Raw genomic sequence first — 22588 nt, 5'->3', positions numbered from 1 at the left:
ACTGTAAACACAATCTCCCACAGTCTGGTACTTACCACAGTGTCTGTATTTTACACTCCGGGTTCCTCAGAGCCGCAGACACCAGTTTCACTCCTGAATCTCCCAGGTCATTATGCCCAAGTCTAAACACAAACAGACAGATTGATAAACAAACTGATTCAAACCGTGGGTCTGGGAGAATTTGTCACTCGGATATTTCAGGAAACATTAAACTGTCCAGTGAATCACTGATCGGAGTTCCCATCACTGTCAATGTCCCTCACTGCCCAGCTCCAGTGTATTTACCGAATGTCGGTAATTTCGTCTGTCGGTGTGACCCTCTAAACCCCACATATACTGTCCCATTCCCCAATGGAGAGAAAAGTGTTTCTGACCGAAAAGCAGAAATGTCAAATGGGACACAGCGAAATAGACCCACCCAAGCTAAAGGAATGGGGAAGAGAGATCCCACAGGAGGAAGGGGGATTGGGAAGAGAGATCCCACAGGAGGTAGGGGGTTGGGGAAGAGATCCCAGAGGAGGAAGGGGGATGGGGAAGAGAGATCCCACAGGAGGAAGGGGGACGGGGGGGGAAGAGATCCCAAAGGAGGAAGGGGGATGGGGAAGCGAGATCCCACAGGAGGAAGGGGGTTGGGGAAGAGATCCCACAGGAGGAAGGGGGATGGGGAAGAGAGATCCCACAGGAGGAAGGGGGTTGGGGAAGACAGACCCCACAGGAGGAAGGGGGATGGGGAAGAGAGATCCCACAGGAGGAAGGGGGATTGGGAAGAGAGATCCTACAGGAGGAAGGGGGATAGGGAAGAGAGATCCCAAAGGAAGAAGCGGGATGGGAGAGAGAGATCCCACAGGAGGAAGGGTAATGGGGAAGAGATCCCACAGGAGGAAGGGGGATTGGGAAGAGAGATCCCACAGGAGGAAGTGGGATAGGGAAGAGAGATCCTACAGGGGGAAGTGAGATGGGGAAGAGAGATCCCACAGGAGGAAGGGAGATGGGGAAGAGAGATCCCACAGGAGGAAGGGGGATAGGGAAGAGAGATCCCAAAGGAAGAAGCGGGATGGGAGAGAGAGATCCCACAGGAGGAAGGGTAATGGGGAAGAGATCCCACAGGAGGAAGGGGGATTGGGAAGAGAGATCCCACAGGAGGAAGTGGGATAGGGAAGAGAGATCCTACAGGGGGAAGTGAGATGGGGAAGAGAGATCCCACAGGAGGAAGGGGGATAGGGAAGAGAGATCCCAAAGGAAGAAGCGGGATGGGAGAGAGAGATCCCACAGGAGGAAGGGTAATGGGGAAGAGATCCCACAGGAGGAAGGGGGATGGGGAAGAGAGATCCCACAGGAGGAAGGGGGATGGGAGAGAGAGATACCACCAGAGGAAGGGGGATGGGGATGAGAGATCCCACAGGGTGAAAGTGGATGGGGGAGAGAAATCCCACAGAAGGAAGGGGAATGGGGAAGAGAGATCACATAGGATGATGGGGCATGGGGAAGAGAGATGAGACAGGAGGAAGTGGGTGGGGAAGTGAGATCAAACAGGAGGTTGGGGGATGAGTAGGGGAGATCCCATAGGAGGAAAGGGGATGCTGAGGAGAGATCCAACAGTTGGAAGGATGGGGGAGTGGGAACAGAGAGCCCAGAGGATGAAAGGGGGATGGGAAAGCGAGATCTCACAGGAGGATTGCTACCTGTGCCACGTGCTAGTGAGGCTAGAAATAGGAAGATAATGCAGCTAAATACATGGCTGAGGGGATGATGCATGAGGGAGGGGTTCACGTTTCTGGACAATTGGGCTTTCTTCCAGGGGATGTGGGACCAGTTCGAATTGGACAGTTTGCACCTGAACTGGAGGGGACTAACATCCTTGTCGGTAGGTTAGCAAGTTCTGCTCCGGGGGTTTTAAACAAGGTTGCAGGGGGAGGGGAACCAGAGTGTTAGAGCAGATAGTGAGGTGGTGGAGGATAAGGGTCATGTGAGGACTGCTTCTATAGACAGATATCAATGGTTTGTATGTGATAGAAATGTTCTCAGGTGCATCTATTTCAATGCAAGGAGTATTGCAGGTAAGGCAGATGAGTTTAGATCGTGGATTGGCACGATGATATCGACATTATTGCTATTAGTAAGACTTGGTTTGCAGGAGGGTCAGGACTGGCAGCTTCATGTTCCGGGTTTCCATTGTTTCAGATGTGATAGAGGGGAGGGATGAAAGGGGGCGGAGTGGCATTACCAGTCAGGGGAATATCACAGCTGTGCGTAGACGGGACAGCCCGGAGGGTTCATCTACAGAGGCCATATGGGTGGAGCTGAGGAACGGGGAAGATGTGACCACACTAATAGGGTTGTATTATAGACCGCCCAGTAGTCAGAGAGAATTCGAGGAGCAAATCTGTAGAGAGGTAGCACACCAATGTAAGAAACAGAAAGTCATAATCGTAGGGGATTTTAACTTCCCACATATTGACGGGGACTCCCATTCTGAGAAAGGGTTAGATGGCGTGGAGTTTGTCAAATGTGTCAGGAAAGTTTTCTAAATCAATACATTGAGGTATCAACGAGAGAGGGTGCAGTACCTGATCTCCTATTAAGTAACCAGACAGGTCAGGTGACAGAAGTATGTGTCGGTGAACATTTTGGGTCCAGTGACCATAATGTCATTAGTTTCAAGATAATGATGGATGAGGATAGGACTGGTCCGCCAGTTAAGGTTCTGAATTGGAGAAGGGCCAATTTTGTGGAAATGAGAGAAGATCCGGGAAGAGTGGATTGGGATAAGTTGTTTTCTGGCAAGGATGTGTTCAGTAAGTGGAACGCCTTCAAGGGTGAAATTTTGAGAGTGCAGAGTTTGCATGTTCCTGCCAGGATTAAAGGCAAAGTTAACAGGCAGAGGGAACCTTGGTTTTCAAGGGATATTGGCGATCTGCTTAAGTAGGTGTTTAGCAGCTATAGGAAACAAGGAACAAATGAGGTACTTGAAGAGTATAGAAAATGTAAGCAAATACTAAAGAAGGAAATCAGGAAGGCAAAAAGAAGACATGAGGTTGCTTTGGCAGATAATGTGAAGGTAAACCCGAAGGGTTTCTACAAGTATATTAAGAGTAAAAGGATAGTAAAGGACAAAATTGGTCCCCTAGAAGATCAGAGTGGTCGTCTCTGTGTGGAGCCTCACGAGATGGGGGAGATCTTAAACAGTTTTTTTGCGTCAGTGTTTACTCAGGAAACTGGCATAGCGGATATGGAATTAAGGGAAACAACCAGTGGTGTCATGGAACATATAGAGATTAAAGAGGAGAAGCTGCTTGCTGCCTTACAGAGAATAAAGGTAGATTAATCCCCCGGAACTGCCATGATATTCCCTCGGACCTTGAGAGAGACTGGTGTAGAAATTGCAGGGGCCCTGGCAGAAATATTTAAAATGTCCTCAGACAGGGGTGTGGTGCCGGAGGACTGGAGGGTAGCTCATGTTGTTCCGTTGTTTGAAAAAGGCTCCAAAAGTACACCAGGTCATTACAGGCCAGTGAACCTGACATCCATAACAGGTAATTTATCAGAAGGTGTTCTGAGAGTTCAGATATGCAAGGATTTGGACAGCCAAGGGCTGATAAAAGATAGTCAACATGGCTTTCATGTTAGATCATGTTTAATGAATCTTGTAGTGTTTGTCGAGGTTGTTACCAAGAATACATATGAAGGAAAGGCTCTGGATGTTGTCTACATGGACTTTAGTAAGGCCTTTGACAAGGTCCCACATAAAAGGTTAGTTCAGAAGGTTCAGACACGAGGTATCCATGGAGAGATTGTAAACTGGATTCAAATTGGCTGTGTGGGGGAAGACAGAGAGTGGTATTGGATGATTGCTTCTCAGACTGGAGGCCTGTGACTAGTGGTGTGTCTCAGGGATCTGTGCTGGGACCATTGTTGTTTGTTGTCGAAATCAATGATCTGGATGATAATGTGATAAATTGGATCAGCAGGTTTGCTGATGACACTAAGATAGAGGTGTTGTGGACAGCGAGGAAGGCTTTCAAAGCTTGCAGAGGAATCTGGACCAACTGGAAAAATGGGCCAGAAAATGGCAGATGGAATTTATAACATATGACATATAACCAGATAACGATTACAGCAGGGAAGCAGGCCATCTCGGCCTTTCTGGTCTGTGCCGAATGCTTATTCTCACCTAGTCCCACCTACCTGCACTCAGCCCATAACCCCCCCATTTCATTCCTTTCCTGTCCATATACCTATCCAATTTTTTTTAAATGACAAAATCAAACCCGCCTTTACCACTTCTACTGGAAGCTCGTTCCACACAGCTACCACTCTCTGAGTAAAGAAGTTCTCCTTTGAGTTACCCCTAAACTTTTGCCCTTTCACTCTCAACTCATTCCCTCTTGTTCGAATCTCCCCTATTCTCAATGGAAAAAGACTATCCATGTCAACTCTATCTATCCCCCTCATAATTGTAAATACCTCTATCAAGTCCCCCCTCAACCTTCTATGCTCCAAAGAATAAAGACCTAACTTGTTCATTAGGTGCTGAAACCCAGGTAACATTCTAGTAAATTTACTCTGTACTCTCTCTATTTTGTTGACATCTTTCCTATAATTCAGTGACCAGAACAGTACACAATACTCCAAATTTGGGCTCACCAATGCCTTGTACAATTTTAACATTACATCCCAACTCCTATACTCAAAGCTCTGATTTATAAAGGCCAGTATACCAAAAGCTTTCTTCACCACCCTGTCCACATGAGATTCCACCTTCAGGGAACTATGCACCATTATCCCTTGATCACTCTGTTCTGCTGCATTCCTCAGTGCCCTACCATTTACCATATATGTCATTTTTGGATTACTCCTACCAAAATGTATCACCTCACACATATCAGCATTAAACTCCATCTGCCATCTTTCAGCCCACTCTTCTAACTGGCCTAAATCTCTGAACAACAAGCTTTGAAAACCTTCATTATCCACAATGTCACCTATCTTAGTATTATCTGCATACTTATTAATCCAATTTACCACCCCATCATCCAGATCATTAATGTATATTACAAACAAGATTGGACCCAGTACAGATCCCTGAGGCACACCACTATTCACCACTTTAATGCAGACAAGTGTGAGGTGTGGCATTTTGGAAGGACAAATCAAGGTATGACATACACAGTAAATGGTAGGGCACTGAGGAGTGCGGAGGAACAAAGGGACCTGGGAGCTCAGATACATAATTCCCAGAAAGTGGCATCACAGGTAGATAGGTTTGTGAAGAAGGCTTTTGGCATCCTGGCATTCATAAATTAAAGTTGAGTATAGGAGTTGGGATGTTATGGTGAGGTTGTACAGGACATTGGTAAGGCCAAATATGGAGTATTGTGTGCAGTTCTGGTCACTGAACTATAGGAAGCATATCAGTAAGGTTGAACAAGTGCAGAGAAGATTTACTAGGATGTTGCCAGGTCTTCAGGAGTTGAGTTACAGGGAATGATTGAACAGGTTAGGACTTTATTCCTTGGAGCATAGAAGAATGCGGGGAGATTTCAAAGAGGTTTACAAAACTCTGAGGGGTATAGTCAGGGTAAATGCAAATAGTCTCTTTCACATAGATTAGGAGAGATAAATTACAGGAGGACTTGGTTCAGAGTGAAAGGGGGAAGGTTTAGGGGGAAATTCTTCACTGAGAAAGTAGTGAGAGTGTGGAACAAGCTGCCATCTGATGTAGAAAATGCAGAATCACTCTTAAGTGTTAAAAATAAATTGGATAGATGTATGGATTGCAGAGGACTGGAAGGTTATGGACTGGGTACAGGTCAATGGGACAAGCGGAATAGAGATTTGGCACAAAGCAGAAGGGCCGAATAGCTTGTTTTCTGTGCGCTGGTGTTTTATGATTTTATGATTCTATGAAGGGGTGTGGGGAGGAGAGTTCACTCAGGCAGAAGGACGAATGGGAAGAGAGCTCCCACAGGAGGAAGGGAGATGGGGAAGGGATATCCCACAGGAGGAAAGGGGATGGAGAAGAGAGATCCCACAGGAGGAAAGGGGATGGGGAAGGGAGATCCCACAGGAGGGAGATGGGGAAGTGATATCCCACAGGGGGAAAGGGGATGGGGAAGAGCGACCTCACAGGAGGAAGGGGGATGGGGAGCAGAGATCACACAGGAGGGAGATGGGGTAGTGATATCCCACAGGGGGATGTGGGAAGGGGTAGAGAGAACTCGCAGGGGGAAGGGGGATGGGGAAGAGACATCCCATAGGAGGAAAGGGGAAGGGGAAAAGTGATCCCACCGGAGGAAGGGGGATGGGGAAGAGAGAACACACAGGGGGAAGAGGGATGGGGTAGAAAGATCCCACAGGAGGAAGGGGGATGGGAAGGGATACAACTGGAGGAGAGGGGATGGAGAGGGGATCCCACAGGAAGAAGGGGATGGGGAAGGGAGATCCCAAGGGACGAAGGGGAGCGGAGAGAGAGGCATTAAACAGGATGAAGGGGGAAGGGCTTGAGAGATCGGCCAGGAGGAAGGAGGACGTGGAAGAGAGATCCCGCAGGAGGAAGGGGGATGGGAAAGAGAGATCCCACAATAGGAAATGGGATGGGGATGAGAGATCACATAGGAATAAAAGGGTGGAGAGTATAAATCCCACAGGAGGAATGGGGATTTGGAAGAGATATCCTACAGCAGGATGAGGGATGTGGAAGAGAGATCCCACAGGAGGAAGGGGGATGGGGATGAGGGATCCACAGGAGGAAGGTGGATTCTGAGGGGAGATCCAACAGTTGGAAGGATGGGGGAGTGGGAACAGAAATCCCAGAGGATGAAAGGGGGGTGGGAAAGTGAGATCTCACAGGAGGATTGCTACCCATGCCACGTGCTAGTGAGGCTAGAAATAGGAAGGTAATGCAGCTAAATACGTGGCTGAGGGGATGGTGCATGAGGGAGGGGTTCATGTTTCTGGACAATTGGGATTTCTTCCAGGGGAGGTGGGACCAGTTCGAGTTGGACAGTTTGTACCTGAACAGGAGGGGATTAACATCCTTGCCAGTAGGTTAGCAAGTTCTGCTCCGGGGGTTTTAAACTAGATTGCAGGGGGAGGGGAACCAGAGTGTTAGAGCAGATAGTGAGGTGGAGGAGGATAAGGGTTATGCGAGGACTGCTTGTATAGACAGATATCAATGGTTTGTACGTGATAGAAATGTTCTCAGTTGCATCTATTTCAATGCAAGGAGTATTGTGTGGAAGGCAGATGAGTTTAGGTTATGGATTGGCACATGATGATTTCGACATTATTGCTATTAGTAAGACTTGGTTTGCAGGAGGGGCAGGACTGGCAGCTTCATGTTCTGGGTTTCCATTGTTTCAGATGTGATAGGGGGGAGGGATGAAAGGATGAGAAGTGACATTACCTGTCAGGGGAATATCACAGCTGTGCGTAGACGGGACAGCCCAGTGAGCCTGACATCAGTAATAGGTATATTATCAGAAGTTGTTCTGAGAGATCAAGGATATACAAGGATTCGGACAGCCAAGGGCTGATTAAAGATAGTCAGCATGGATTTGTGTGTGGTAGATCATTTTTAATGAATCCTGTAGTGTTTTTCGAGGAGGTTACCAAGAATACATATGAAGGAAAGGCTGTGGATGTTGTCTACATTGACTTTTGTAAGGCCTTTGACAAGGTCCCACATAAGAGGTTAGTTCTAAAGGTCCAGACACCAGGTATCCATGGAGAGGTTGTAAACTGGATTCAAATTGTCTGTGTGGGGGAAGACAGAGAGTGGTAGTGGATGATTGTTTCTCAGACTGGAGGCCTGTGAGTAGTGGTGTGCCTCAGGGATCTGTGCTGGGACCATTGTTGTTTGTTGTCTGTATCAATGATCTAGATGATAATGTGATAAATTGGATGAGCAGGTTTGTGGATGACACTAAGATAGAGGCGTTGTGGACAGCGAGGAAGGCTTTCAAAGCTTCCAGAGGGATTTGGACCAACTGGAAGAATTGGCCAGAAAATGGCAGATGGAATTTAATGCAGACAAGTGTGAGGTGTTCCATTTTGGAAGGACAAATCAAGGTACGACATACACGATAAACAGTAGGGCACTGAAGAGTGCGGAGGAACAGAGGGATCTGGGGGTTCAGATACACAACTCCCTGAAAGTGGCTTCACAGGTGGACAGTGTTGTAAAAAAGGCTTTTGCCACCCTGGCATTCATAAATAAAAGTAATGAGTATAGGAGTTGGAATATTATGGTGAGGTTGTCTAAGACATTGGTGAGGCCAAATTTGGAGTATTGTGTGCAGTTCTGATCACCTAACTATAGGAAGGATATCAGTAAGTTTGAAAAAGTGCAGAGAAGATTTACTAGGATGTTGCTGGGTCTTCAGGAGTTGAGTTACAAGGAAGGATTCAGCAGGTTAGGACTTTATTCCTTGGATCATAGAAGAATGAGGGGAGATTTGATAGAGGTTTACAAAATTATGAGGGTATAGACGGGGTAAATGCGAATAGGCTCTTTCCACATAGATTAGGAGAGATAAATATGAGAAGACATGGCTTCAGCGTGAAAGGGGAAAGGTTTAGGGGGAGCATTAGGAGGAACTTCTTCACTCAGAGGGTGGTGAGAGTGTGGAACGAGCTGCCGTCTGATGTGCAAAATGTGGACTCACTCTTCAGTTTTAAGAACAAATTGGATAGATACATGGATGGGAGAGGACTGGAGGGTTATGGACTGGGAGCAGGTCAATGGAACTAGCGGAATAAGGTTTTGGTACAGACTCGAAGGACCGAATGGCTTGTTTTTTGTGCTGTAGTGTTCTATGATTTTATGATTCTATGGACAGGAGAGTTCCCACAGGCGAAAGGGGAATGGGGATGGGGAAGCGAGATCCCACAGGAGGAAGGGGGATGGGGAAGTGCGATCCCAAAGGAGGAAGAGGATGGGGAAGCGAGATCCCACAGGAGGAAGGGGGATGGGGAAGAGTGATCTCACAGGAAGGGGGTGAGTGTGTGGAAAAGACATCTCACAGGAGGAATGGGGATGGGTGTGAGATTGGGATGAGGGGTCCCGCAGGAGGATTCCAAGGGTAAACGATAATCCTACAAGACGAGAGGAAGCAGAAATTTTTTGTATGTGTGTGTTGGGTCTGAACATAGTCCCAGAGGAAATGCTGCCTCGCTCTTTGCATATCTGGAGGTGAGCAAAGTCACACACGGGGAAGGGCAGGTGAGGACAATCTCACAATGGTATTTCTCTCCCTCTCACTGGGACAGTCTGCTGACGGTCTCTTGTCCCTCACCCGGAAGGGGGTGTGAATCTCTGACCCAACTTCTGCAGTCAGTGTCGGTCTGGGTGTCAGTCACAGTGAGAAGGAACATTGTCAATGGACGTGTCACAGGCAGCGAGAAACACGGCCATTCCTGTGATTTACTACCATTAAACCAATGGCCGTTGTTCACTGATCTGATGAAGTCTCCAACATCCCTTCACAAGGAACCACAGAACCCTCCCGTCCTTGGGGAATTACTGACCGATCCCCTGGGCATTTGTCACAACTCTTCACTATCTGGTTTACTACAGATTTACCAGAATTCCTTTACATTGAAACAACACAATGGAACAGTTTCACAGTTCAGAGTGAGAGATAAATCAAGTTACCTCAACTCCTGGCACTTGTGCAGCCCGGGTCCCAGCCGCTGGATTCCTTCACACTGAATGTGGCAGTTCTCCAGGTCGAGGTTTTTTACTGTGTCGCAGAGTCCGATGACATGAGACAGGACAGCGCAGTCAATCGGGGTCAGAGTCATTCCACTGAATGAAAGTGTTTCCACAGATCCCAGAGCGGCCTGAGCCAGTCCACGATTCTGAGACTCAAACAGGTAGTGCAATGTGTTCAGGAGGCTCCTTTGACCAGCTTTACTCCATGTGTTTCCACTCTGACGTTTAACCTCCTCCTTCACCCAGTCAATCACCCGGCAGGTTGTTTCATTGGGAAATGGACCCAGAAACTCCTCCAGGCCCCGAGCTGTCATTGGGTTGGAGAGACCAGCAACAAAACGGAGAAATACATCAAATCGCCCATCTGTCGTGCTGTGGACTTCTGTAAGGAATTTCAGGATATTCCCGGGATGTGGATTCAGGAATTGTGCGACTGCAGCTACAAACTCTTGGATGGTGAGGTGTGGGAATGTGTACACCACGCTCCGGGCAGAATCCTCTCTCTCCAAAAGCTCCATCAGGAACCCGGACAGGAACTGGGAAGGCTGCAGATTGTACTTGATCAAATCTCCATCTGTAAACACAATCTTCCTCTCGGACACTCCTCTAAAGGCCATCTGACCAACATTGAGTATCACATCACGGGGGTTCTCAATCTCACGGCCGTGGTTTTTCAGGACTTTGTAAATATAGTAGGAGTACAGTTGGGTGATGGTCTTGGGAACTCGCTGCGGGTCCCTGACTCTTTGTGTGAAGAAGGGGCCCAGTGCAAGAGCGAGGATCCAGCAGTAGGAGGGGTTGTAGCTCATGGTGTACAGGATCTCGTTCTCCTTCACGTGTTTGAAAACAGCTTCCGCCACCGTCTGATCTTCAAAATACCTGATGAAATATTCCTTCCGTTCCTCACCAACAAATCCCAGGATTTCAGCCCAGACACAGATATCCGCCTTTTCCAATAAATGTAACGCAGTGGGGCGGGTGGTCACCAGCACTGAACACCCTGGGAGCAGCTTGCCCTGGATTAAACTGTACACAATATCAGACACATTGCACTTGAATTCAGGATCTGTGTCCTGTGATTCTGTGTCTCTCCGACCATCAACAAAGTTGATTTTGTCCTTGAATTCATCCAATCCGTCGAATATGAACAGCAGTCCCTCTGTGTGTTTCCAGACCTCTCCCAGGATATTCCCAAAGTAGGGATAATGATGCAGAATCAGTTCCTTCAGGTTTATTCTGCAGTTAATGGTGTTTAAATCCCGGAATTTGAAATTGAAGACAAACTGGAATTGTTGGTATATCTTCCCCGTGGCCCAGTCATAAACAATCTTTTGTACCATTGTTGTTTTCCCGATCCCTGGGACTCCGGCCACTGCAGCGGACATCCCTGTTTTGTTTCCAAAGAAATATCTTTGCAATTTTTGAACAAAGCTCTTCTTGAATAACTGATCAGTACGGATTTTTTCCAGCTTACCACGGAGATCTTTTTCTCTCCACTCCTCGTGGTCTCTGCCTCTTGCCAGCAGCTCATGTTCCACCATTAGCCGGTCTCGAACAGTAGAAATGACCGTGAGCTCAGCGTATCGATCAACCAGCTGGAAAACCTTCACCTTCTCCCTCATCAGGATCGTGTTCACTCTCAGTGTTTCAGTTTGTGCCCGCAGAGTCTCCATGTGTTTCCTTCGAACATCTTAGGACGGACAGAAATAGGTTGTCAACGCCTGATCTGATGAACATGGAGCTCACAACATATACTGGTTAAACACACTGTTTGGGTGAAATCGGGTGATCAGAGATTAGAATGTTTGAAAGTGAACGACGGCCCAGAAACAGTTCTGATCTGACTCAGATCCGCTGTTAAAGTCTCCACTCTCCCCTCTGTTGGTAGTTTGCAGATTCCCCGGTGTTCCAGCGAGCACCAAGTGCACACGTGATTCTGGAGAGGAGAGTGTTGTGTGGAGCGGGTGGTTTCACTGCTTTCACTGCTCAGCTTCTGCTGAACTGTGCAACACCGCAGAGGGTAACAGTGGGGAGGGGGGCATTTACTTGTTCTACTGACTTTTACTTCTCTCACAATGGACCCCATGTTCTTGACACTCCTTTAGGATTAAGCTGTCAGTACTGAGCCACAGAAAAGGAACATAATTTCTGTTTCCTTTTCCAGGCTGAGCCAGTCACGGTGTAACACACCCCGCACTGGTCTACAGTCTCTTATTCTCCGAGGAGCTGGTACATGAACCCAGGCAATTCCCCGATGATGTGTGGAAGAGCAGGAAGCTGAAGAGGATGGCAGTGGTAATGGGGAACTCTGAAGTCAGGAGGACAGGCAGGCGATTCTGTGGACACCGAAGGCACTTTGCCTCTCAGGTGCCATTGTCCGAAATGTTTCTGGACGCGTTCACAATATACTGAGAAGGGAGGCTGAGCAGTCAGAAGTCATAACAAACATTGGTAGCAACGACATAGGAAGAGAAAAGGGAGGAGGTCTGGAAAACAGAACACAGGGGGTTAGGAAAAAAGCTGAGGAGCAGGAACTCAAAAGTAGTGATCTCAGGATTGCTGCCTGTGCCACCCGACAGTGGCAATAGGAATAGAATGAGGTGGCAGAGAAATGTGTGGCAGAGCATTTGGAGCAGGGGGCAGGAATTCAGATTTCTGGATAATTGGGACCACTTCCAGGGTAGGTAGGACCTGTACAAAAGGCACGGGTTGCACGTGAATCCGATGAGGACCAATATTCTTACGGGCAGATTTACTGGAGTTGTTGGGAGTGTTTTAACCTAAAATGGCAGGGGGACTGGAACTAGGACAATAAAGCTCTGGATGAACCAGCAGTTTTACAAGTAGTTGATGGGTTTAACATGAATGTAAGGAAGGACAAGCCAATGACTGGGTTCAAATACAGACGGAGCAAACTGTTAAATTGTACCACATCGACAAAGGGTGGAGATGCTGGACTAAACGCATTATATTTAAATGCACGCAACATTCAGAATAAGGTGGACGAACGTTTGGTGCAATTAGAGATTGGTCGGTATGATGTTGTGGGCATCACTGAGTCGTGGCTGAAAGAAGACCATAGCTGGGAGCTTAACGTTAGAAGATTTACATCTTATCGAAAGGACAGGCAGGAAGGCATAGGCGTTGGTGATGTGGCTGTGCTGGTTCGAGGTGGAATCACATCTGCAGAAAGAAGTCACATAGGCTTAGAGAATGATGAAGCTTTGTGGGTGGAGGTAGGAAACTGTAAGAGTTAAAAAAAAAAGCTTTATGGGGATCCTATATTGGCCTGAAAATAGCGAATGTGTGGGGTTGAGATTGCAAAGGGAGTTGGAAAAGGCATGTGTTAAAGCCAATGACGCAGTTGTAATGAAGGACTTCAATGTGCACGGGGAATAAGAAAATCAAACAAACGTCAGGAATCAGATTGCAAGAGAGGGAATTTATTGAATTCCCACGAGATAGGGTTGCAGAGCAGCTTGTGCTTGAGACGACATCTTTGATTGGGTGTTGTGTAATAGCCCTGATCTGATGAGGGAGCGTAATGTAAAAGAACCATTAAGAGATAGTGATCATAATATGAGTGACTTCATAATACAGATTGAGAGGGAGAAGCATAACTTACAGTATCAGTATCGCAATGGAATAAAGCGAATTACAGAGGCACGAGAGAGAAGCTTTCCCAGGTAGATTGGAGAAGGATACTAGCGGAGATGGCTGAAGCTTCTGGGAATAGGTCTCAAGTTGCAGGATGGATACGGCCCATGGAGGAAGAAGTTCTCAAGTGACACGTGTAGGCAACCATGGGTGACAATGGAAGTTAAGGATTGCATAAAAGCCGAGGAAAGGGCGTACAAGATAACAATAGTCAACTAAAGAAGCTATAAGTAAGGAAAAGATGAAATATGAGAGCAGAAAAGCCAATAATATAAAGCAGGATAATAAACACTTTTTTTTCAGTTATATAAAGATTAAAAGAGAGGTGAGAATCCATGCTGGAACACTGGAGAATGTGCACTCTACATATATCTTCACTGTGAAAGACGCTAGCAACATGCAGTGGTCTGCGAGTGACAGGCAGTAGGAGTGACTGCCATTGCTATTACAAAGGAAAAACATCTCGGCATACTGAAAACTCTTAAGGTGCAAAGTCACCTGGGCCAGATGGACTGCATCCCAGAGATCTGAGAGAGGTTGCTGAAGGGATGACAACTGGATTGGTCATGATCTTTGAAGAATCACTTTATTATGGCATGGTCCGGAGGACTGGAAGATTGCTATTGTCACTCTACTCTTTAAGAAGGGAGGAAGGCAAAAGAAGGGAAATTATAGGCCAGTTAGCCAATCCTCAGCGACTGGGAAAGAGTTGGAATCTCTTATTAAGTTTGGGGTTTCGATGGACTTGGAGACTAATGACAATATAAGTTAGCATGGTTTCTGTTGGAATTCATCCTGGAAGTAAGAAGCAGGGTGGACAAAGGAGTCAGTGGATGCCATTTACTTGGATTTTCAGAAGGCATTTGATAAGCTGCCGCACAGGAGTCTGCTTAACCAGATAAAAATCTATGGCGTCACAGGAAAGATACTGGCATGTGGAGCGGAATTGCTGACAGGCAGCAGACAGCGAGTGGGAATAAAAGGGGCCTTTTCTGGTTGGCTGCCGGTAACCGGTGGTGTTCCACAGGGATTAGTATTGGGACCGCTGACTTTCAGATTTCTTGTCAGTGATTTAGATGATGGAATGAATGGATTTGTGGCAAAGTTTGCGGATGATACAGAGATAGGTGGAGGGGTCGGTAGTGCGATTGCAACAGGACTGAGACATATTGGAAAAATGGGCTAAAAGGTGGCAGATGGAATTCATTGTTGGAAATGTATGATAATGCATTTTGGTGAAAGGAGCGGACTATTATCTAAATAGGAAGAAGTTCCAAGAATCAGAGGTGCAGAGCGACTTCAGAGGGACATCGGAGCCTCGAGCAAAACTCACAGAAGATTAGTTTAAAGGTCGAGTCTGTGGTAAAGGTGGCAAAAAAGAGAATCGAATATAAATGCTGAGCCTTTACAGGACTGTATAGTCAGGCTGCACTGCAGGTGTGTTGTCAACAGCTTTTCAGTACCTCTGAAAAGATGTGTGGTCATTAGAGAGAGTCCCGAGGAGATTCAGGAGGATGATTCCGGGAATGAAGGAGTTAACATATGGGGTGTGTTTTGGCAACTTTGGGCCTGTACTCACTGGAATTTTAAGGAATGCAAGGGAATCTCTTTTAAACCTGCAGAATGTTGAAAGGACCAGATAGGGTGGATGTGGAAAGGATGTTTCCTGTGGTACGTGCATCCAGAACTAGGGGCCAGGGCCTCAAAATTGAGGGGCGATCCTTTACAACAGGTAAGGAGGACTCTTTGAGCCAGAGAATAATGTCTGTCTGTAAGGCTCTGCCTCAGACTGCAGTGGAGGCCGAGTCCATGGGTGTAATGAAGGCAGAAGTTCCTGATCGGTCAGGGCATCAAAGGATATGGCGAGAAGGCAGGTGTATGGTGTTGCGTGGAATCGGGGATCAGCCATGATGGAATGGCGGAGCAGACTGAATGGCTGAATGGCCGAATTCTGCTCCCATGTCATGTTCGTATGGAGGAATAACAACAAATCTCGGCTCCACTTTGGATCAGATGTGTGAGATTTCCCTTGCTGGAGTTGGATGTTCTAATTGGAATGGTTTGGCTTCAGTTTTGTCAAATCTCCAGATACTCGGCCCCACAGAAAAGGTGTTGTGACAAATGCAAATTGCTTCGTGTCCTCCAGCCACAGCAACAAAACCTGTCTCCCAGACTCTGACAGTCTCTAAACAGGCCTCTAAAGACACGTATTCAGACTCTCAGTGAAATAACAACAAAAACCTGTCTCCCAGACTCTGACAGTCTCTAAACAGGCCTCTAAAGAGATGTATTCAGACTCTCAGTGTGAAATAACAACAAAACCTGTCTCCCAGACTCTGACAGTCTCTAAACAGGCCTCTACAGACACGTATTCAGACTCTCAGTGTGAAATAACAAGAAAAACCTGTCTCCCAGACTCTGACAGTCTCTAAACAGGCCTCTAAAGAGATGTATTCAGACTCTCAGTGTGAAATAATAACAAAAACTGTCTCCCAGACTCTGACAGTCTCTAAACAGGCCTCTAAAGATACGTATTCAGACTCTCAGAGTGAAATAACAACAAAAACCTGTCTCCCAGACTCTGACAGTCTCTAAACAGGCCTCTAAAGAGACGTATTCAGACTCTCAGTGTGAAATAACAACAAAAACCTGTCTCCCAGACTGACAGTCTCTAAACAGGCCTCCAAAGAGACGTATTCAGGCTCTCAGTGTGAAATAACAACAAAAACCTGTCTCCCAGACTCTGACAGTCTCTAAACAGGCCTCTAAAGAGACGTATTCAGACTCTCAGTGTGAAATAACAACAAAAACCTGTCTCCCAGACTGACAGTCTCTAAACAGGCCTCTACAGAGACGTATTCAGACTCTCAGTGTGAAATACAGACTTTCAGATTTCCGTTCCATCACTTACCTTTCAGATGTTTGGGCACTTCAGAGAAATCCCGCTCAGTGTCCATGTAGGCGAACTGGCCGTCACCTGTTCAAACAGATTTACCTGCATGAAGTCTGTTCTGTGTAATACTGTAAACTCATCAGCATTTACATCTGTAACACACAGTGTATTGTACACCGTACCTCGCTCCCGTATTTCATTCAATATTCTGCTCAGCTTCGGTAAATAGTGGTGCAGTTTCACAAAGGATTCCCACATCACCTTCCGGGCCCCGGAGCCCTTCTCCATCACCAGATCCAGGAGGAGTTTGGAAGCGCCCGGTCGGTTTCCCTTCTCCGCGAGCTCAGTCACGCTCTGTAATGAACAATGGGGAATATATTGAGGAACGGAGGGATGGGTTCAAATCTACCCTGAACATGGACAGACCCAGCACATTCTGCTCATCGCAAATCACTGACAGCAATTGTTTGTAGCAGGAAAAAGAAATTAAAAGAAGTTAGCATGGCCAATGATGACTTTCTGAACGCCACAGATTGCGGGGTACTTATCCAGTTGGCAATGTTTAAGCAAAGCAGTCATAGTGTGAGTGAGCCAGAGATAGAGTAGGTTATTGATGCTTTGTGTCAGAGAGGGTTCATTGAGGAGAGGCGGAGGCTTGGGTTGATCTTGGGTAATATTTCCCTTCTCTTTTTCATGGTTAGAACAGTGGGAAAGCCAGGCAGGATAGTGGGATGCTCTTCCTACAGGATGCGGCAAGACAGGGAGACGTTCAGCGTCCCCGATAACTACACCTTCAGGAATTTCATCCAGCTGCAGCTTAATACAGACTGTGCTGAGGAATTGGAGCTGGAGCTGGGTGAACTCAGGATCATTCCGGAGGCTGAGAGATTGACTCAGGCTATACAGGGAGGGAGCTGTACACAAGGCCCGGAACACAGGGAACTGGGTGACTGTCAGGAGGGGGAAGGGAACAGGCAGCCACTACAGGAAACTCTTTGTAACAGGGATACGGCTTTCTGTTTCGGGGTATGGCCTCGCAGAGGAAAGCCACGGTGATTATGCCTCTGGCTCTGAGTTTGGCTTTGTGACTCGGAAGGGATGAGAAGTGCTGAGATTCACTGACGGGGAATAAAATGATCAGGAGAATAGACTGGAGATTCTATTTACGAGAACAGGATTTTTGGATGGTGTGTTACCAAGGTCAGTGATATCTCGTATCGACTCTGAAACTTCCTTAAGGGCAGGATGAGCAGGTCTTGGTCCACGTTGGTACCAATGACAAGAGTAGGAAGTGTGATGAGATACTGCAAAGTGATACAGATCCAAAATTTCTTGAAAGTATTATCGAAGGTAGATGGCGTTGTAAAGCTTTTTGGACATGGGGCTTTGTAAATCAAAATATTGAATACAGACGTTGGGATATTATGTCGAAGTTGATGTTTCAGAGGCTAAATTGAAGCAATGTGTACATCTACCTCCTGAAAGGATATCAATAAGATTGAACGAATGCTGAATTAAATACAGATTGTTACCAGGAGTTGAGGATCTAAGATATAGAGGAAGTGTGAATAGGCTAGGACATTATTCCATAGAGTGTCGGAGGACCATGAGAGATGTGAAAGAGATATACAAGTTTATAAAAGGTATACAGAGAGTTATTGCGAAAATGCATTTATTACTGAGGTTGAGTGAGACTGGAATTAGAGATCATAGGGTAATGATGACAGGTGAAAGGCAAAGTGAAGGGGAACCTGTTCACTCAGAGGTTGCTGAAGAGCGCGGAGCGTGCTGCCATCTTAATTAGTCGATGTACATTCAAGTTGATTATTTAAGATCAGTTTGGATAAGTTCATTCAATGGGGGAGTTTTGGACGTCTCCAGTCCGAGTTCAGATCAATGGGACTAAGCAGATAATACGTCGGTGTGGACTAGGTGGGCAGAAGAGCCTGTTGCTGTACTGTAGTGTTTGATGACTATGACAAGGTGAAACTATGGCCGGGCCACTGTTGAGTTTTGCCAGGGTAATCCCTGGTGAACCGCAGCAGCTTCACCCTTCACTGCCAGGCTCCACGAGGGGTCCAGTGCCAGCCAACAGTTGGGAACTGGCAGTGAGGAGCAGCCAGCAAACTCAGGACTATTGTGTATGTGTGACAGACCAAAGCCGACCGGTGGTAATGTTGAGTAAGAAGTTTGGACTGAAATTCTCAGCTGCCTCATGTGGAATGCAATGCTCAGTATGGTGTCTGGCTCTTCACTAATATTCATTCTAGGTGGTAATAGGTGAACGCACTCCAGTAGCACGTGGACCATTGGAAAGCTGTTTCCTTGTAATTCTATGTTAGCTGTAGATGTTTGGAATATTTTCAGTGGCACTAATGTTGCACTTCCCATGTTAACAGTATATGCTATGGTAATTACAAACTCAAATTGGAAGTCACAAGGAACAGAAGTAACAGAACCATGAGGCATGTTGGGATATTGATCAAAAAAAGGGTCAGCAGTTCAAATCAGAGACGACGGTCAGTGTTGAACTGACGATGGGGTTGAAGGTAAACCAAGAATGAGCTGAGAAATAAGTCACTATATATTTGATTTGTGGGAAACCCGTAGATCATCAGGAAACCACAGATTGGTGAGTGGCCATTAAGGTCGAACATTGGGAACATGATGTGATGTCAGACTGAGTGGTGTAAAGTGGTTATCTGTCCACTTGCAATGTCCGTCAAGTGTCACATCACTAAATTCACCAGTCAATCATTGCCTGTATCCTAATCTGTCTATAAATGAATGTGATCAGAAAACTGGAGAGAGGATTGTGTTGGTTAATAAAAGTTCAGGGTTTTTCGCAAATGAAAACTCTTTTCTTGATGTTGACCACAAGCATTACAGGATTTTTGCAGCCCAGATGTGTCGTTACACCGGTTCTGTCGGTTTGTGATAGATTCAGTAGAATCTACACTCAGTGCATGTCCCTTCCACTTACGTGATACTCCTGCCCGGTGAAGTGATCCTCGCCCATTAACATGAAGCTGACTCCCTCCACGCCCTCCTCAATCGCCTGCTCCAGTCGCTCCTTGTAGAATCTCGTCAACTGGAACAGTTGGTGATCGTCACAATTTGACAGGAAGGCGGAGATGGCGGAGTTCAGATCTGTAGTCGGTCATAGAACATAAAATAGTAGATATACCATGCGTATGCAGACATGATGCCAATTTAAACTAATCCCATCTTCAGGAACACAGTCAATGTCCCCCGTTCCTGGCCGACTCATGAGTTCAAACGCCTCTCAGAAGCTGCTGAGTATCTGTTTCCAGTCCCTCCCTCGGCAGCTCATTCCAGACACCGATCACTCTCTGTGGAAAACCTGCATCGTAAATCCCCTTTAAACTTTACCATCTAAACAGACCTGTTACCTCAGGTTTTTGTGGTGAAACTCGTCTACACCCTCTACAGACCTCCACATCATTCTCGATTTGTGCACAATACTGAAATAGTCTCTTAACCAACGCGTATCCAGTTACAGTCTAACTTTAACAAATACCTCAACTCATCGTTAGCACACTACTAATTGTGTTGCCACCTTCAGGGAGCTGGGCACATCCATCACAAGACCCGACAGTGCATCCATCTTATTATCCCAACATTGCTCGCGAATTTGACCTCTCAAAATGCAACTTCTCACATTTGCCTGAATTATCTGTACTTGGTGACTCTCTGTTCCTATTTCTAATTGGATTCTGAACACATTGACAATAGTCCCAAATTTATTCATCTCCTCCAACTCTGTAAATCAACGAATAAGTCCACCCAGTATATCATATGATTAACCTATTTGATTCACACACACGACACATGGCGAAACAGTGATCCTTGCGAACACTACTGGTCACAGACCTTCAGCCAGAACAACGCTCCTCTCGTGCTGACTCCATTTTATGTACCTAAGACGACTTTGAAATCAATTTACAGATTCTCAGCCCGAAACGCTGAAGGTTATTTTTTTCTCTGTAGGTGCTTCCTGACCTGCTGAGTTCCTCCAGCATTTTGTACGATGCCCTCTCCACTTCTTATTTTGTTTTACTTTAATCCTATTCGCCAAAGACATTTCATTGCTTCAGTAGCCACCCCCCCCCCCCCCCGCCCCAGATTCCCTGTGTACAATTTCTCTTGTTCACTGTCTCCTGCACCCAGCCCGTCCTCCCTCAATATAACGTCCTTCAACTCGGCCACAGAAAACAAACACCGGGAACTCACCTCACCTCCATTGTGCAACAACCCGTTAATCTGGGGAGAATTCTACATTGCCCTTCCAAACAGAAAACAACTTCTGTTTCTCTCACTGGCTGTCGGAGGCATTTCCCACATCAGGCCTTACCAAATGCTGACGGAAATTCTATCTGTTCCCTCGACTGTTACATTGCCCGCTGTTGTATTCCTGTCTGAGTGTTAGCCACAGCCACCCTATTTAGGGTCTCCTTCTCCTTTCACTCAGGTGAAGATCTGTGTGGTGAGCGGAGCGATTCGATCATTCCCCTCGTTAGGTCCCTGCGCTGGACCTGGTGAATTGTTCCAATGCTCATGGACTCCTTACCAGTTGGAACAATGACTCCGTTTGATGGTACTTTCTCTCTGCCCCTTTGTCGGCCAAGTTTATCCCTCTGAATTATTGATGATTTGACTACACGTGTACCATGATGACAGATTTAATGAGAAAGAGCCCAGTGAACATACCTGTGTCCATTCTAACTCTGACTGACTTTGGTTGATTGTCGTTTGCTTGTCTGACGTCCGGGTGGAAGAAAGCCTCACCTGCTGGCAATGACCTGAATTACACAAATAAAAACGTAAGATTCAGTTCCTCTGTCCTTCAAATTTAAAACATTTTTGTAAGGTCACTGCTCACTCTCCTACATTCCAGACAGTAAAAGGAGATTGGTACAAAGACCTTCAACTGAACACAAATTTCAAGAAGATAGCAAGGAAATATAAGGAAACTTACTTAAAGGAGCGATGCATTGAAGATGAAGAAGCCAACAGAATTGGAAAAAAGAAGAGATCTGTTGCAGAAGAATTGAGATATCATAGGAACATTTCATGTAAAATGAGCATAGGAAAAGACAAAGAAGGGAAGGACCTTACAGAAGCAAAGGGCATCAAAGGGAGTTGGCAGGAACACACAGAAGAATTGCAAAAAGATCCAACAGCGAAGACATTAGCAATGACTCCCTCATCGATCTAGAGCCAGACATTCTGGAAAGCGAAGTCGAATGGGTGATAGAAAACATTGCCAATAATAAGGCTGCAGGATGTGACAGGATTTCAGTAAAATTGTTGAAATTTCTAAAAGGTGATGCTGTAAAAGTGTTGCATGCAATTTTCCAGCAGATCTGGGAAAATATAAACAACAATGACTTTTAGGTTGGATTAAGATCCGTTTTTATCCCAAAACCCAAGAATGGAAATGTCAAGTATTCACGTGCTAGAAAAGTAATGCTAAAGATTATGCAAGCAAGACCCTAGCAATATATGGAACATGAACTGCCAGATAGAAGCTGCTTTTAGAAGAGGCAGAGGTACCAGAGACCAAATTGCTAACCTATGCTGGATAATGGAGAAATCGCGAGAATTTCAGAAAAGTATTTATCTATGTTTTATTGACTACTCTAAATCCTTCAGCAGTGCGGTCCATAATATACTATGGCAAATACTTAAAGAAATGGGAATACCTGGACATCTGTTCTGCCTTATGAGAAATTTGTACAAAGATCAAGAAGCAACAGTTGCCAGACACAGAACAACAAACTGGTTCAAGATTTGGAAAGGAGTATGACCAGTCTGCATACTGCCACCCAGCTTATTTAATCTATATGCTGAACATATGAGGAATGCTGGTCCAGGCGACTCAAAATGTTGCAGTGAAAATTTCCAGACAGAATATTAACAACCTCAGATATGCAGGTGATACGATTCTAATGGCTGAAAGTGAGGAGGATCTGAAGAAGCTTCTAATGAAAGTGAAAGAAGAAAGTTGAAAGCTGGCTTCTTGCTCAATATTAAGAAGACCAGCCAGTCCTAATAACTTTGTGGTAATAAATGGAAAGGAAGTGGAAGCAGAGACGGATTTTTTCGTCCCTGGTTCAAAGATTTCTATAGATGGTAACGGTGATAGCTATTTTGTTGCATTGGAAGGATCCTAATCCACCTACTGCTTTTTTCTGGCTCTCCTCCATTATGTTTTGTTTAAACCTGGAGAAAATTAGAAGTCGGACGTTCGATACATCTTTCAAATTTGAACAAACCTGGCCACCTTTCATTCAATATTT

At 46.0% G+C, this 22588-nt stretch overlaps 1 protein-coding gene across 1 annotated transcript in view; it reads right to left on the bottom strand.

Annotated features, from left to right (window-relative positions):
* Positions 1 to 9917: 9917 nt before the first annotated feature.
* LOC132389388 (NACHT, LRR and PYD domains-containing protein 3-like) overlaps positions 9918 to 22588 on the bottom strand; it is a gene marked incomplete at its 3' end in the record, with an annotated part of 33291 nt that continues 20620 nt past the window's right edge. Inside the window, exons 4-8 of the mRNA XM_059961916.1 lie at positions 20997 to 21088; positions 19249 to 19415; positions 16448 to 16619; positions 16284 to 16349; positions 9918 to 11405 (exon numbers count right to left, since the gene is read on the bottom strand). Coding sequence (XP_059817899.1) covers positions 9918 to 11405; positions 16284 to 16349; positions 16448 to 16619; positions 19249 to 19415; positions 20997 to 21006 — 1903 coding nt within the window. The remainder of the gene's footprint in view (positions 11406 to 16283; positions 16350 to 16447; positions 16620 to 19248; positions 19416 to 20996; positions 21089 to 22588) is intronic.

Source organism: Hypanus sabinus, unplaced genomic scaffold (assembly GCF_030144855.1).
Source record: "Hypanus sabinus isolate sHypSab1 unplaced genomic scaffold, sHypSab1.hap1 scaffold_553, whole genome shotgun sequence".
NCBI lineage: Eukaryota > Metazoa > Chordata > Chondrichthyes > Myliobatiformes > Dasyatidae > Hypanus > Hypanus sabinus.
The sequence above is the reverse complement of the archived record's forward strand: the minus strand, read 5'-3'. Positions and strand labels throughout refer to the sequence as shown.